Consider the following 16,434-nt stretch of genomic DNA (forward strand, 5'->3'; position numbering starts at 1 on the left):
TAGTTTAGGGATTTGTCCTTTTCTTTATTTTTTTAACTATGTAAAACTAAATGGTAACTGCCTTTTACCTGTTAGTTACCTTTAATTCAGTTCCACATTCACATAGCTTAGATTTTTTTCTGTCCTGAATAATCTGATGACATCTGGAACATAAATAGCACTGAAAATTCTTGGAGTTTTGGTACTGCTTCATTGCCTTGTCTATGAGAATTGTCATACTCATGCTCTCAGCCATAGGCTCTTAATCCATAATTAGATTTCTTATCCTATGATTGCTCAGTTTACTGAAGAGATTCATTTAAAAAAATAAAATCTTGTCAAGCTTCTAATTATCCCCATCAGTTCAGTTTTGCATAGTAATGAATTATACCTAATTCTGTGAGTGAATGAAATCTGGCACAATAGATCTCTTTCCCCATACTGCTATCCATTACAAAAGATTGAAGATCTTCTGAAGTAGTTTTGCGAATTTGCAAATAATAGAATTGTATTAGTTATAGCCCATAATATTTAAAAGTGAGTTTTGAAATCTTAAGGAATTGTTCAATTTTTGATACTTTATCAAAGTTTAAAATCATGGGAATTTTTATTTTTAAAAATGGCATTTTAAAACATCTTCCAACGTGTTTGCTGTAATTTGAGAATTTTCTCTTGAATGCTTTAATATTTTAACAGAAGAGAAAGTGGTATAATGCATTAATTAGTTACAGGTTACAAATGTACTAGTTCTTGATTAGGTGAGCAATTGTCTATTCTTCTGTTGTAACTAGAATTGTAAGAGATGATATGAAAATACAGGAGAATCTTTGACATTACATTAACAATTGAAATGTTAGTTGGGAATGCTTGGAATATAATTATTTCTTTATGAGCACAAATGCCTTTTTTATTTTCCTCCCTCGTTTTTTGTAAAGATATTTGGGCTATAGGGTGTATATTTGCAGAACTGCTAACATCAGAGCCAATATTCCACTGCCGACAAGAGGATATAAAAACTAGTAATCCGTATCATCATGATCAGCTGGACAGAATATTCAATGTAATGGGATTTCCTGCAGGTATATATTCTGTTTTTATTATTGCTGATGTATGTAAATTAGACATATTTTGGCTTTCAAATGGTTAAAACAATATCACTATGGATGTTTTAATACATTGCAAATGGTAGACATGAAACAAAAAGCAGTGCTAAAGTAAATATATATTTTTTTTATTGAAAATTTTTAAAATTTTTACAAGAAGAAAAACAACCCTCCCCAACCCACCCCAACCCTCCCATTCCCTCCCTCAGCCTTCCCAGAGCTGAATATAGGCTTAATTAAAGTTTCTTGAATTCTTAGAAAAAAGTATAAACCATAGATAAGTCTAAATACATTACTTAAACAACTAATAAAATAATTAACAATAATATATATATATATATAAACATAAATATTAAAGAAAGGAAAAAAATACTTAAAAAGAAAAAAAATAAAGAGAAAGAAAGAAGAAAGGAAATATAAGAAAATAAAATAATAATAAAAAATATAAAGGGAAAGAAAAATAATACAATCTATAAAATATTAAAATTTATATACGAGTTATTGAAAAACTAAATAATATTTTTTTATATCCAACTTATGTTGGATAAAATCTACCCATTTTTCCCATACCACAAAAAACTTCTCTTGCGATTGATCCTTTAAAAAAGCCGAAATCTTTGCCATTTCCGCTAGATAGGATACTTTAGAAAACCACTCTTGCAAAGTAGGCAAAGATTCCTTCTTCCAATATTGCCCTACTAACAACCTTGCGGCTGTAATTAAATTTAACATCAATACAACCTCCTTAATATCACAATCAGTAACATAAGTAATTATCTATATCTAAAACCTGTATTTTAGTACTCTTATATAATTTTTGATAATAATCTAAAAAGATTTCTTAATCAATTCCTTCTGATATACCAATTTACCATTATAATTTATTTTATCTATAATTCTCTGTCTCTGTTACTTTCTGAGTTGGTAAGCCAACCATCTCCCTGGTTTATTGGCATTACAAAATGTATTTTGTCTCATATACAGTAGGTTAGTTGCAGTTTGATCAGCCATCTATATATTAAATTGTGATTTAAGCAATTTTATTGATTCTTTAACCTTTTCATCTGTAGGATTTGAAATCAAATTTTTTTCTTTTAATTTAATCTCATCTTCCAAATCCTTACATTTCTGAATCTGCTTTTGTCTCTGAGTATTATTCATTTGTATCAAGATCCCACGCATGAAGGCTTTACCTGCATCCCATACCATTGACATTGATGTTCCCTTATGCATGTTTAAAACAAAATAATCCTTTAAATAATACTTTAGTTTTTGAACATTCTTTTCTTGTCTAAATAAGTTCTCATTAATCCTCCACGATCTCCTCTCCTCTTTTTCATCAGCCAACTCCATCCAAACTGGACTGTGGTCCGTCAATGTCCTAGGAAAAATCTTAACATTCTTTACCCTAAAATATAAATCAGTTGTAATCAAGAAAAAATCAATTCTTGAAAAGGATTGGTGTCTGTCTGAAAAGAAAGTAAAGTCTCTCTCCTCCTCATTGCGTTCACGCCAGTAGTCTCGCAGCTCCCAGTCTTCTTTCAAATCAAAAAAGGCTTTAGGTAGTTTAGCCTGTGTAAAAAAAAGTAGAAGATCCTTTTTTGCCTCTTTGTGGATCTAACACACCATTCCAATCACCCATTAATATCACAGATCTATAATCCAACAAGGTTAATTTCTGATGTAACAATCTGTAAAATTGTTCCTGTTGTTGGTTTGGTGCATACAACCCCACTATAAGTATTTTCTTCCCATATAAACCAACTTCAATCATAACATATCTCCCTTGAAGATCAGATTCTACCAAACAGGCTGATACGTTTTGCTTAACATAAATGACTACACCCCCTTTTTTCCCAGGAGCAGAAGATACAAAATGAGATCCCAAACGAGCACTGGCTAAATATTTTTGATCTTTAGATAAAATATGTGTTTCCTGCAAACAAATAATATCATTATTATGTTGCTTTAAATAATGAAAGATTTTCTTTCTCTTTTGGGGAGAATTAAGGCCATTAGCATTCCAAGTCAGGAGCTTTACCATCTCCCTTTACCAAGAGCCTGGAGAAGACTGCTTGGAGATCTGCCATAGAAGAATGTGCTGCAGAACTCTTGGGTCTTGCTCCTCCCACCGGCAACGAAACAATTTCTTGAAGAGATTCTTTAACTTCTTTCTTCTGTTGTTCCTTTTCCTTGCGTCTATATGCTGCACGGGTCATTCTTTGCTCTTTGATCTCTGTTTGTCGCGACCTGTAGCTTTCCTGCAACCATCACACCTTGTAGCACTCCACCTGTAGCTTTCCAGCAACCATCACACCTTGTCCTTCAGACTGTTGTTCCACCTCTTTACCATCCAAAACTTTCTGCATCATAGATGATGGTGAGCCTGCTCCCAGGACCGAACTATAAAACTCCTTTGCTTTAGTAACTGTATTGAGTCTATAACGCGTCCCCGCATGGCTCACAGCAATACCCGTCGGGATCTCCCATCTGAATGGCATCATTCTCGTTTTAAGTTCATTAGCTAGAAAAGCAAAATCTTTTCTCTTTCTTAAAATTTTAGATGGGATCTCCTTTAAGATAATAACATCTTGAGCAGCAATCTGAAACCTCTTATTATAGAAAGCTTGTATAATTTCATTACGCAGAGATCTCTTTGCAAAATAAATCACCATATCTCTTGGTAAATTCTTCTGTTTTGTGACCCAGGAGTTAACTCTGTAAACTTTTTCCACTTCTCTAAGTATTCCATCTTTCTCCCTATTCAGGATAACAGCAAAGTCATTTGCCACAATTTCTGCCAGGTCTTGTTGCATATCCTCTTTCAGACCCCTGATTCTTAAAGCATATTCCATTTCCCTGTACTGAGACATAACAATGTCATCTTGTGAAATTTCCATCTTTTTTTCCATGCCTTCAAATTTATCTTCCAGGGTATCAACCTTTTCCTCAACCTCTTCAACCCTGGAATCAAGCTTCTCAACCACAGAAGCAAGTCCTGATAGAGCCATAACTATATCTTGTCTCAGAATAATGTTATTCTGCTCTAACAGGTTCTTCATTTCTCCTCTGATTTGAGTTTTATTCTGATCTAAAAGCTCTTTCATTTCCCCTCTAATTTCAGTTTTGTTCTGATCTAAAAGGTCCTTCATTTCCTCTCTGATTTGAGATACAACATTTCCCATTATGTCTTTCATATCTTGTACAGATAATACTGGCAGAGGAGGAGAAGATGGTGGTATAACTTTAGGTTGTTGTACCGGTGTAACTTTAGGTTGTTGTACCAGTAAGATCGCAGGGGAAGAAGCCACCTTAGGAACTGTAGAAGCTGCTTGCCTCTTTGAAGCCATTTTTTTTTTAAATCTTATTTCCTCTTCTTCCTTCTTAAAGAAAATACAATAAAAAATCCTCCAAAAAAAATAAAAAGCAAAGGAGAGTTTTAAAGCTATTTCAAAAACACAAAACCACCTTCAAAAAAAGAGAAAAGTTTAAAAAGTTTAAATAAAAAAAAACTATATAGTCCATAACATTCCGTTTGACTCGCTTTCTTCCGGAAAAAAAAAAGGCACTTTCAAATCGCCATTTTACTTTCACTCTCCACACAGGCAGAGAACAAAGAAAAAAAAAGAAAATCAGCCTAAACTAAAAAGCAAATTAAAACTCAATAAGTCCAATCCTTTATCCAGCTCTGTCCGCTTTTAAAAATCACTCACCCAGTCCTTTTAAGCGTGCGGAGATGGTAGCGGCGTTTCGCTTTGTTCCCGAAGGAACAGAGTCAGCTGGGAGGCGGAGGCAACCCGAACTCCGAGGGAGCTCTCTTTCTACCCCCCAGAAAAAATTCCTGGGGGGTTTAAGAGGCTCTACCTCTATTTGGGTGATTCTCTGCCCCCTCCCTTCACCCGGGAGGGGGATTTCGAGCCGCGGGACAGCTGATCTCTGCTGTGCTCCGCGGTTCTCACGCCGTCCCAGGAGACGGCTACAATGTAGCCGCCATCATCGACGCTATCCACCGGAAGTCCCCAAAGTAAATTTATTATTACTATTACGTTTACCACAAAATGAAATCACAATTCCCAGTTCTTTACTTGTGTTGGCCTTCATTTGCATCGAGTTCTTCCAAAGAACTCAGAATGTCCTAATGCATTGGCATAGTATATATGTGGATACAAGCAGTGGAGCTTTTTGTAGTTAATTGAAAGGTAGAAATTTTTGTCAATGCTCAGATTTAAGTGTATATGCCACCCAATTCCCAAGAACTAATATCGCATTCATCATGATGCAGTTCATTTATCATCAGCAGTTGAGGAAAGGTCTTGATTGCATTTCACCATGATCAATTAACTAAAGCCATGACTGGTATTTTTAATTTTAAGAGGGAAGGAGAGTAGAATTCAGTAAAGAGCAAAAACGGATAAAAGAAGAAGAAAAAGTTCCTGTGATTTAGGTAGGAGTTAAAATTGGACTCCCATCTATTTATTTCTCTCCAATATCAATACCATTTGGAAATGTTTCAATCTTACTTTCTTAATATTACAAAATTATATAACCTGGGAACCAAATTAAACTTTAAACTATAGTAATCAAGAAGCTAATGAAGTCATCTGTAACTGCTGCATTAGTTTTAAAGCTTTATGTTAAATCAATTCAAAACTTTTTAAGAGAATTAGTATAACAACTTGCAAATTATATCGGATTACAGGTGGTCCTGAACATATGCCCACAAGTGAGGCCAAAATTTCTCCTGTTAAGTGAGACATTTGTTAAGTGAGTTTTGCCCCATTTTATGATGTTTCTTGCCTCAATTGTCAAGTGGATCACTGCAGTTGATAAGTTAGTAACCTGGTTTTTAAGTGAGTCTGGCTTTCCCATTGACTTTGCTTGTCAGAAAGTTGCAAAAAGTGATCACATGACCTTGGGACACAGCAACGGTCATAAATATGAATCAGTTGCCAAGCAATTGAATTTTGATCACATGATCATGGGGATGCTGCAAAGGTCTTAAATCACTTTTTTCAGTGTCATTGTAACTTTGAACGGGTCACTAAATGAACTGTTGTAAGTCGAGGATTACCTGGATATTGTTTATTTACTGTACAGTGCTTATGCTTTTTTAATAAGGCAAAGTATACAGTGTAAATAAGTAAAATAAAATTCATGTTCTTGTGTTAATAAAAACTATGAGAAGAGGATGTTTACCCAGAGTGAAAACTAAAGAGGATAGAGAAGATAATAATTTTCAGTGCTTAGGTAATGGTACCTTAGTTCTGTATTAAGAAGGATGAAATTATACTGATATTCACTTCATAGATAAAGATTGGGAAGATATTAAAAAGATGCCTGAACATTCAACTTTAATGAAAGATTTCAGAAGAAATACGTAAGTTTTGTGAAGATCTAAGAAATTTTGACAATGCTACAAGTTCATGAATTTGTACACTCACTAAACTAGTTTTCTGGCAAACTTTTTCTACCCTCTGATGATTGGCCCGTCCCCTTGATACCAAAACAAAGATGGTTAGTTTGTCCAGTGCAAAGTAAGCAAAATAACAGTGGGGACAAGAAAGTAGGAAGGATAGGCTGGGAAATTCTGGGCATTGAAGTCAACACATCAGTTCTCAACGTTGAGAAACACTGGTCTGGATACTAAGCCATATCAAATGATCAGAAGGGAAATAACTCCTGTTTGGGCCACCATTCAGAGTATCAGGATGGAATAGTATCTGCTTAGCCCACTTTTTGTATAACTTTGAAGCTACTTTGATTTAATAAGAAATTATTTGTTGCATACAAAAGTATAGCTTTTTAGCTTGCAGATATAAAATGTAAAGATTTGGCTTTGATAGAAGCCATTATCAAATGCCTCACCTTCAGAAATGTGAACTAAATTTTGTACAAGAGACATACTAAATAATTGCTAACAACTTTTCATATTTGTTTATTTCATGTGTTACGTATGGGAAGCTATTTCCATCTGGCACATATAAAGAAATGTGTATCCTTGGGCTTGTTCCACAGAGCTCTGCCATCATTTTAAAATACAGATAAACTGCTCATAGCAATTAAACTGAATGAGGCCAGCTCTGCTAATTCTATAACATGCCCTTATACAAATTTTATCTTCAGTTTAATGTCAGGATTATTATGAACCAGTGTTTTCTTTCAGATATACCAACTGCAGCCTTATCAAATATATGGAAAAACATAAAGTTAAGCCGGATAGTAAAGCATTCCATTTGGTAAGTTCATGACAGATCACTCAGGACTGAATTCCTACATAATTTCCAAAAACAATCATATGAGATGTTTAAAGTGCTTTTCATTACATCTGCAGAAGAGTATTTATTATAGAGTTAAATGTATTTGCTTTCAATTGCAAAGTGATAGAAGCCTTAGAAAAGTAATCTGAAGTGCCCCTAATAGGTTTTTCATAAATACACTTATTTCTAGGTTTTGGTTATTAAGTGTGAGGAGATTATGCAAAAAAAGAACAATGAGAATTAAATCTTCAAATGTAAATTTTGTTTTTATGTTGCAACAAGCAATCAGTTTTGCTAGGTCCAAATTTTATCTGTAAACAACTGGAGACAAGCTTTTCTCCTCAGTAACAAGCGCTGGTTCTGTTTACCTTCAGATGGGGAGGGGAAATGAAAAATTCCATATTATTGATTGATTTACCATGGCTGTCCTGGGTTTTGAGCAGAGTTTGGGGACTGAATTTAGGATCCTCTGTATGCAAGGTATATAGGATGATGGGTGGCTTGTTGATTCTGAAGATGCATGAAAGGAAGATTCATATATTCACAGAGTGGTGGAATATTTTCTAGGTCTGAAGATTTTATGTTTTAATTGTACTTAGCTACAGAAATTGCTTACTATGGACCCAATAAAGAGAATTACCTCAGAACAGGCTATGCAGGATCCTTATTTCTTAGAAGATCCACTTCCGACATCTGAGTAAGTGATACAGAATTCATATTTCTTTAATGCTTCCTAAATATTTTAAACTAGGAAGGATATTAAAATGTTTTAAATGTTTAGGAGAAGTTTAGGGAGTGGAGCTGGGATTCCTGAGAATAACAGTGAATGATATTTCACTCTTGACAAACAAAAAATGTCTTTTTATGCCATTTGCCATTTTAAAATAATGTTCTATTAATCTTTTGTTTTATGAGTCCCTGATTCCATTAGTTTGTAGCATTAATCCTTCATTCATCCACAAATTGATTAGAACATCATATATAGTCATCAGCAAAGTGCCTGCTAGACCTTCCACTTTCAACATAAAAGGATATTATCTAATTAGTATATCTTTTCTTTATAAATCTGTGATATAAATTGCAATTTTGTAGAAAGAGAATAATTGAAGCCAAATGAATAATCCTTAACAATCATTAGCTCAGGTTTTCTGGGATCTTCTAGTTGGGGTATTATAGACTTTATAGATCTTTCAGCACAGAAGTGTTATTGTTTATTGACTATAACACTCTTGTCCCACTTCAGTAGCGGACCAGCCCCACCTCAATAGAAATTTTTCTTTCCAATCCCTAAGAGCTATATGGAGCCCTGTACTTTAAAGAATAAGGATTGATTTATTAGGTTTATATGTTGAACAGTCATTAAATAAGAAAGTAAGTGAGGACTACCTGTACTTGCAGATATTCTCCTTCATACATTTCTTCATTAACACACTAAATAAATGGACTTTTGCAGTGTGTTTGCAGGCTGTCAGATCCCATATCCAAAACGAGAATTTTTAACTGAAGAAGAGCCTGATGACAAGGGAGACAAAGTAGGTATCACATCAAGGGTTATGACACAACAAGTACATTTAGAATTTTTCCCATCTTGTACAGTTTTATACTTGTATATGATTTGGAGAATTAAATTGATATTAATAGTTCTGTTTAAAATCATTTAGTATATGAAGACCACATAACAAGGACATGAAGTGTATTTTTCTGTGTATATTTAGGAGCATTACTTTTATTGAACTATTCCTTGTCAGAATATGAGAATTAAATGTCACTTGTGGAAACAAAATGAATATTTGATAATATGGGAATATCATTACATTTATCACTATTATTTCCAGTACTAAACATTACAATGAGAAGTTTAAGAATGTCTACGAAATATTGAAAGGCTTAATGTCAGAGATTGACAGCTCACATAATTTGTAGAGATAAAAATTTATTTAGATATTTGGGGGGATACCTAATTTGGATGTGATTTGAAATACTGGTATTTGCAGAGTAGCAGACTTCACAATCGTATAAATCTTTGTGAAAACAAACTTCACTATTACAAGAACAAAGGACAGTAACAGTAAATATCTCAGCAGTGTGCAATTTTATAAGATCTAGGGCTTTGCTATACAATAGAAGACCTTAGACCAGGGGTCCCCAACCCCCGGTCTGTGGATCAGTACCAGGCCGCAGCATGCCAGCAGCTGGTCCGCACAAACAAGCAAAGCCCCATCCATGAGATGCAGGCAGCATCTGGTCTGCGGAAAAAATCTCTCTCCACAGAACTGGTCCTTGGTGCCCAAAAGGTCGGGGACCTCTGCCTTAGACAATACAATGCAAGATTATCTCCTGGAGGAAAGGAAGAGTTTTTATTATCCTCAGGACTAGAAATTCTTTTCTTATTACTCAGCTTTAATTATGGCTGCAAATCTAAATGCTTACTTAGTATAAGGCCCTTACTTAACAACCACAATTGGGACCAGAATTTTGGTTGTAAGTTGATGCAGTCATTAAGCAGGTCACCATGCAGCCTGACTCAATTTTACGATTGTCTTTATGAGACTGGTAAAGCAAATCACTATAGTCTTTTAGCAAAACACATGGTTGTTAAGCAAATCTATTTTCCCAAGTGGGAAGTTTTTTTCTGGAAACTGGCAAAAACATCACAAATCACGGTCATGTGACCATGCATTCAATCATATTTGCAAGCCAGTTGCCAAGCACCTGAAATGCAGTCATATGACCGGGTGTGAGTATGTCAGTTGTAACTTTGAGGATAAGTCCTAAGTCATTTTTTTAAGTCCATTGTAACTTCCATCGTAACTTCAAATGGTTGCTAAGCAACTGATAAGCGAGTACTACCTATACACGTAATCTCAATTTAGTTCCAAGTAAACATTTTTGATAGGCTGAGTAAATATTTTGATAGGTTGTCTTTGCTTTAGATCTGGGCAGTGATTTAATTAGTATCACCTTGGCGTCCCGTTGACCTTACAGAGAATTTCATATTGCCAGCATTTGAATTGCTTCTGAGTTGTATTTTTCTTTTTTCTTTTTTAACCACTTGAGAAGAACCAGCAGCAGCAGCAGGGCAATAACCACACAAATGGAACTGGTCATCCAGGGAATCAAGACAACAGTCATACACAAGGGCCTCCTTTGAAAAAAGTGAGAGTTGTTCCTCCTACCACTACCTCAGGTGGACTTATTATGACCTCAGATTATCAGGTATCTCCTTTCATCTCTCTTTCCTAGTCTTTGTTGCATTACTTTGCGAAATATTTATTTTATCACACGTTTCAAGAAAATCATTGGACATGTATCTGTTTGAATCCACTTTTATTATTTAAAAAGATTAGTAATGAAATCTGCATACCACAAAGGGTGCATAAACTGTCTTCATTTTTATATTGCCTTCTTGCCAAGATTCATGAAAACAAAGATTTTGCTTCCTGAGCATTTTTGGGTGTGTCTTACAGACGTTTGGCTGCCAGTCATGAAAAATAACCTAGAATTTAATATATCACAAACCATTTTATAGAAATCTCTTGTTTTTACACAATAGCATTGTACATCCTTCGGTACCTGTAGGCTATGCTGCATACATGAAACATGAAAACATGGAACTGTTGTTGAAGCACATCTGGTACACCAAGTACAACTGGAATATAAAACCTCTTCTGCTTGGAATGCAGCTCAGATACATTGTTGTTACATATGTAAATGGGACAGTTGTGCAAGAGAGTCACATTACATTAAAAAGAAACGGCTACTCTGAAGGAATTTGATTCCAGAACAGAAAAATGTGGTACATGAACCACTTGTTGACCCGACAAAAATACTTTTGCAAAAATTTTATAAAAGCAATGAACTAGGAAAGTGAATGTTTATGTTATCTGAGACATGTTTCCAAGAGTAACTAATGCCAAGATTAGGGATTTTGATGGTCTACAGCTCAGATACATCATCAGTGACAAGTGATTTGAAGATCTGTAAGTGGGGCCAGATAAAAATCATCTAGAAAGCATTTAAGGATGTTGCTGAGAATCTTCTTGGCAATTACAAGGCAATAAACTACGTTCAGCTGATTGATAAACTTGTTACAGCATACAAGATCGTGAATCGTCACTAAAGATTCATTTTCTCCATTCACGCCTGGGACATTTTTCCTGAAAATCTAGATGCAGTCAATGACAACATGGTTTTACTGGAACAATAGAAAAAAACAGTATCAGGGCAGCTGGAATCCATCAGTGCTGACTGACTGTTCTTGTACACTATAGTGAGATGCATCGGACATTGAGCACAAACAAAAATCAGCAACAAAACACTTTTAGCCGTCTTGAATTCATGCAGCATGTTGGAAACATGCAATTAAATACATTATAGTCATTAAAAGTTAATTTCCTATTTCTCAAGATCCCCACTTGATATAGTCATTCTGAAATTATATGTTCATAATCACCAAATGGAATCAAAGCTTTTGAGAAAAAAAATTTATCCGTTGTATTCAGTAAAATCAGGTTACATATTCAGATGCTAAAATCTTTTTGACAATTTAGGCGGTTGATTTATTCATGTATTTAGTAGGCAGATTAGAAGCTGGCTCTTTTTCTTTTTGCTCACCATATTTTTATCTAGCATATCCTTGGCTTGGTCTCTGTTCAGTAGAAGTTATTTGCAGAAGGCACACAAAAGAAGGCCAAGGCTCAGCTTTTCACAAGTCATATGCTTTCTTATGAAAAGAATGTGCTATTTGTGGCAGGCTGCTCTATTCTGACTAAAGGACAAGGCTATGTTGCAATCCGGCATTTAATGGATATTTCTGTTTCAGACTGTCACACATCTGCAAACCTTATGTCAAATAAAAATGTTGGAATCAACGAAAGTACATAAAAGAGTCAAAAGGTGTAGAATCTTCCCTGTGAACAAAAAAACCTTAACAAGATGAGCTTTGGGGTTTCAGACAAAATATTAATGAGCAGCATTTTATCCATGATAATATTCCTCTATAAATATTGTTTCTGTAAAAAAAAAATCTCTCACAACTATTTTTCAATAGAAGAAACATGCATATAAGTCATATGTGACAAATAATGGTTATTGAATGTACAGTATTAAAGCAGGTTTTGTCCAATGTGTAATTTTTTCATATCATAAGGTTAACCAGTTTTAACTGTTATTTTTAAATTATTAAAGTCATTCATGGAGTATAACTTCATAGTTTTAATAAAGAGAAAGTGAATATGTTTCTTTACATATCTGTAGGCTTCCTAGGAGATATCTAAATAATTTACTTTTTCAAATAAATACTCACAATCACATTTCAGAATCTCTTTCTAATCTAGCATTTATTTTCCTGAGTATTTTGAAAATATTGCCAGTTAGCATAGCATAGTAAAGAGAGATATATGTTTTGTGTGCATTTGTGTAAAGCTGCAGTTATATATTGATAGCTACAGGTGCAAATAATCTACAGCCATTAGAAATGAAAATGAAATGAATTGCCAGTGAAGATACAGACAGCTGTTGCTTTTTATCAATCAATTATCACAAGTAAAGGAACCAGCAGACAAATGCCCTGCAAATTAGCCCTTGATAGAGTAGCAATAAAGACTCTGGAAAACATAATTAAATGCCACAATGACCTGCAAAGATCAAAATCATGCAGGCAGTGGTTTTTCCTGTGATATTCTATGGAATGAAAGTAGGGCTTTCAAGAAGCAGGATAGGAAGATTACGAATGCTTTTGAACTTTGCTATTGGAGAAGGCTCATGAGCAGGCATTTCATTTTCTCATGAGGAACTGGGACTGTTGTGGAGGGCCAAACTAGTAGCTCCTGAGTTAATAGCTTATTGTATCAAAGAGGATTTACCTTTTCCTATTCAGTTGTTGAATATAATAAAGCTCAAGATCTCAGCCTGCTGTCTTAAACACTTCTGATTATAATGGCATTGGGGACATTTTGAAATTATTACTTTATCTGCTATATGTGTGAAAAGATGAAGCCTTTTTTTTTTTTTTTGCATTGCCGGAGCTGGGGTGGGTGTGGCCTCCATATGATGCAACCGGCCCATGGGCCGGCAGTTTGACACCCCTGGTATATATGAGAACCAGTTATAGTTAATCTTTGTCATTGTGAATATTTAAAGAATGAATCAAAGTTAGCATAGCATAGTAAAGAATATTTGTGAATATTTAAAGAATGAATCAAAGCAAGCATGTTTTGCGAATAAAAGTAAATATATGTGTCCCAGGATAATGTTGCAGGATCCAATCTGAGTTGGTCACCGGGAGCAAAGGTTAAGCTTTCGATCAAACATGAACTGCACTTTGTATAAAAAGTCAATTGTGTTGTAATTCTTTTTCAGCGTTCCAACCCCCATGCTGCCTATCCTAACCCTGGACCAAGCACATCACAGCCCCAGAGTAGCATGGGATATTCAACTACCTCCCAGCAGCCTCCACAGTACTCTCATCAGACACACCGGTACTGAGCTGCACCTGAATAAAGTCAATGCACTGTTGCTAAGACTGCAGGACTGGCCGTGCTGCTGTCTGCCTGGAACCTGGCTTTGGGCTGCAAGAATGTACTGGAACTGTCAAAATGTCTGATAGCCACGTTCTGCTACTTTTCACAGGCTGGGAGTAGTCCCTCCCTCAGATTGTACCTGTTGATGGAATGAGACTTGAAAAGAAAGTACTAGCACAGTTTGTGTTGTGGATATGCTACTTCCATAGTTTACTTGACATGATTCAGACTGACCAATGCATTGTTTTCAGTGACAGTCTGTAGCAGTTGAAACTGTGAAATGTGCTAGGGGCAAGCATTTTTGTTGTTGTGAATTCTATTGATGTTGACAACATTATCTGACCAATAATACACACACAAAAATCTCTTAACTGGTATTTGAAGTATACAGTATATATTAATGAGATGAAAACAAACTATCTATGGCTTCAATTGAAAGAATTTTGATATACATTGATTTTTAGTGACTTCTTTGTGGGCTGATCCATTTTCCACATTGAGCAATGTTTTATGACCAACAAATTTGCTGCAGAGATTTTTTTAAAGACATAATAAAAAGAAACATAAACATTTTTTTCCAGCAGATTTACAAGCTTCCCAAAGATTAATTTTCAACATAAGTTTATTTTGTTCTCAGATCTATGATTTGACTGGTATTAAAGCTGCTATTTGATAGTAATGAGTGTGTTATTAAGATAAAGCTGTTTGGTTCAGCAAACTATACTGATTGTCATAGGCAATGTTTTTCCCCCCTCTTGGTGTTAACTGATTTGTGAGCATGCTTTGGAAGTTAAAAAAAGCATGAGTGATGTTCCCCTGCAAAAAAAACAAAAACAAAACAGTGCGACATTCATCCAGATATGTTTGTCATGACTTTTTGAGAGCTGGCTTGATGTAGTGGGTTTTAAATTTTCTTAAATATTTTTAAAGGTGTTCGCACATTTGTTTAGGGCACTCTTCCCCATCCTAGAACTTTGGATTTTGATGAATTGGATTTTGGCTCCACGTGTTTTCAGCCAGCATGGCTAGATCTGGGGGAGTTGGTCATTTGGAGGCCCTCAGGATGAGAAAGGCTGGTTTGTGGGGGGAGGGTCGCCCTTAATAAAGGATTATGATGTTAGGAGAACTTAGAATTTGAGGAAAAACTATACCATGTACTGTATCAAGCTATTTTACATGAATGATGCAGGTATTCTGAATTTTAAAAGAAATCAACATTGTTAAAAACAAGGTGTTATGTAATAAAAATATTTTTCATAAATCTGTATATGATTATATCTGTGCTTTATCAGTTGATACCCAATTTGTTCTGCGTAGACATTAAAATACAAGTAGTCCTCATTTAGAGACTAGAATTGGGACCGGCAACTCAAGTGAAATCATTGCTACGTGACACCACTACTATGCTTATGATCTTACTTCAGCTTTCCTTTGCTTAATAAACCTGAGAAGGTCATAAATGGCTGTAAAGCTACTTTTTCATCACCGTATCTGCAAATGATCGCTAAATGAGGCAGTTCCTAAATGAGGACTACCTTATGAAAATCCTACCTGTTTTCCCCCCCTCCATCTATTAAAAAAGTAATAGATGTTGTGTACCAATTGTGCGTCTTCCTAGACCAGGAGATCCTCCTCATGATCATTGATATTTCAGTTATTTCATATGGATTACTCAATGTGCTCTACCTAGGTCTGGATTTGAAAAGCATTCAGAAATTTCAATTGGTTCAATAGCTATACAAACTATTATAGGTGCTCCATGATCTGCACATGTTAGATTTCTGCTGCATAAGCTTCATTGGCTGTCAATTTGTTCCAGGTTCAATTCCTGGCATTGGAAATTCCTGATGCTGAAACCATACGTGGCATGGGCTCAGGTTACTTGAAGGACCACCTCTCCCCAATAACATCTACCAATTCCAATCCGGTTGAGCAGGAGGATCATGTGGCAAGTCCCATCAGCCAGAATGTATCATGTGGCAGGACCCAGAAAAGGAGTCTTTTCTGCCATGGCATTTGCCCTATGGAATATCATCCCTCCAGAGATCAGATTGGCCTCGAACTTGCTGGGTTTCTGCAGGACCCTGAAGACATGGCTTTGCCAATGGACACAGGGACCCAGCGATATGCTGGAGCCAATGCAGAGGATTTACTGGTTGTTCCGATAAATGGGATTATGAGCTGTATTTACATTGTATTGTTTTTAAATTGTTCTATCGTTTATCTTGTTTTTATATTTTAATTGCTAGCTGGACAGAATCATAGCTACATATAAGATGGGTGGCTATAGAAGTTTGAAAAATAAATATTCTGCTCACCAACTAGTTGTCAACAACTAGCCACGTATATACATGTACCCTTTTCACCCAAAAAGGTATATTGTACATGCCCCAACCTTTGAGTTTGGTTCAATGGGCTGTGGAAGATACCTGTAAAAGTATTTGTGTTTTTGAGTTAATGAAAAATCAGCTTCTTTAAGGCGTAACGCAGACCAGCTAACAGACAAAGCAATCCAAAATATGACAAAAGATTAAACATGATAGGGATAGAAATGTCAAAAAATTGAAGAGATTC

The 16,434-nt window shown here is 35.3% G+C and overlaps 1 protein-coding gene across 3 annotated transcripts in view; it reads left to right on the forward strand.

Annotated features, from left to right (window-relative positions):
• The window catches only part of CDK8 (cyclin dependent kinase 8), a 43,940-nt gene extending 28,815 nt beyond the window's left edge, over positions 1 to 15,125 (forward strand). For 2 of the 3 annotated variants that reach the window (XM_039356536.1, XM_039356551.1), the window contains 7 exons: positions 915 to 1,058; positions 6,390 to 6,459; positions 7,246 to 7,318; positions 7,939 to 8,036; positions 8,793 to 8,871; positions 10,397 to 10,555; positions 13,700 to 15,125. In XM_039356536.1, the coding sequence (XP_039212470.1) occupies positions 915 to 1,058; positions 6,390 to 6,459; positions 7,246 to 7,318; positions 7,939 to 8,036; positions 8,793 to 8,871; positions 10,397 to 10,555; positions 13,700 to 13,825 (749 nt within the window). In that variant the 3' untranslated portion in view covers positions 13,826 to 15,125. The remainder of the gene's footprint in view (positions 1 to 914; positions 1,059 to 6,389; positions 6,460 to 7,245; positions 7,319 to 7,938; positions 8,037 to 8,792; positions 8,872 to 10,396; positions 10,556 to 13,699) is intronic. The other variant, XM_039356545.1, reaches the window with a different exon arrangement.
• Positions 15,126 to 16,434: the final 1,309 nt, after the last annotated feature.

The sequence above is a fragment of the Crotalus tigris genome, unplaced genomic scaffold, assembly GCF_016545835.1.
Source record: "Crotalus tigris isolate CLP2741 ecotype Arizona unplaced genomic scaffold, ASM1654583v1 scf7180000017573.2180621, whole genome shotgun sequence".
Taxonomy (NCBI): domain Eukaryota; kingdom Metazoa; phylum Chordata; class Lepidosauria; order Squamata; family Viperidae; genus Crotalus; species Crotalus tigris.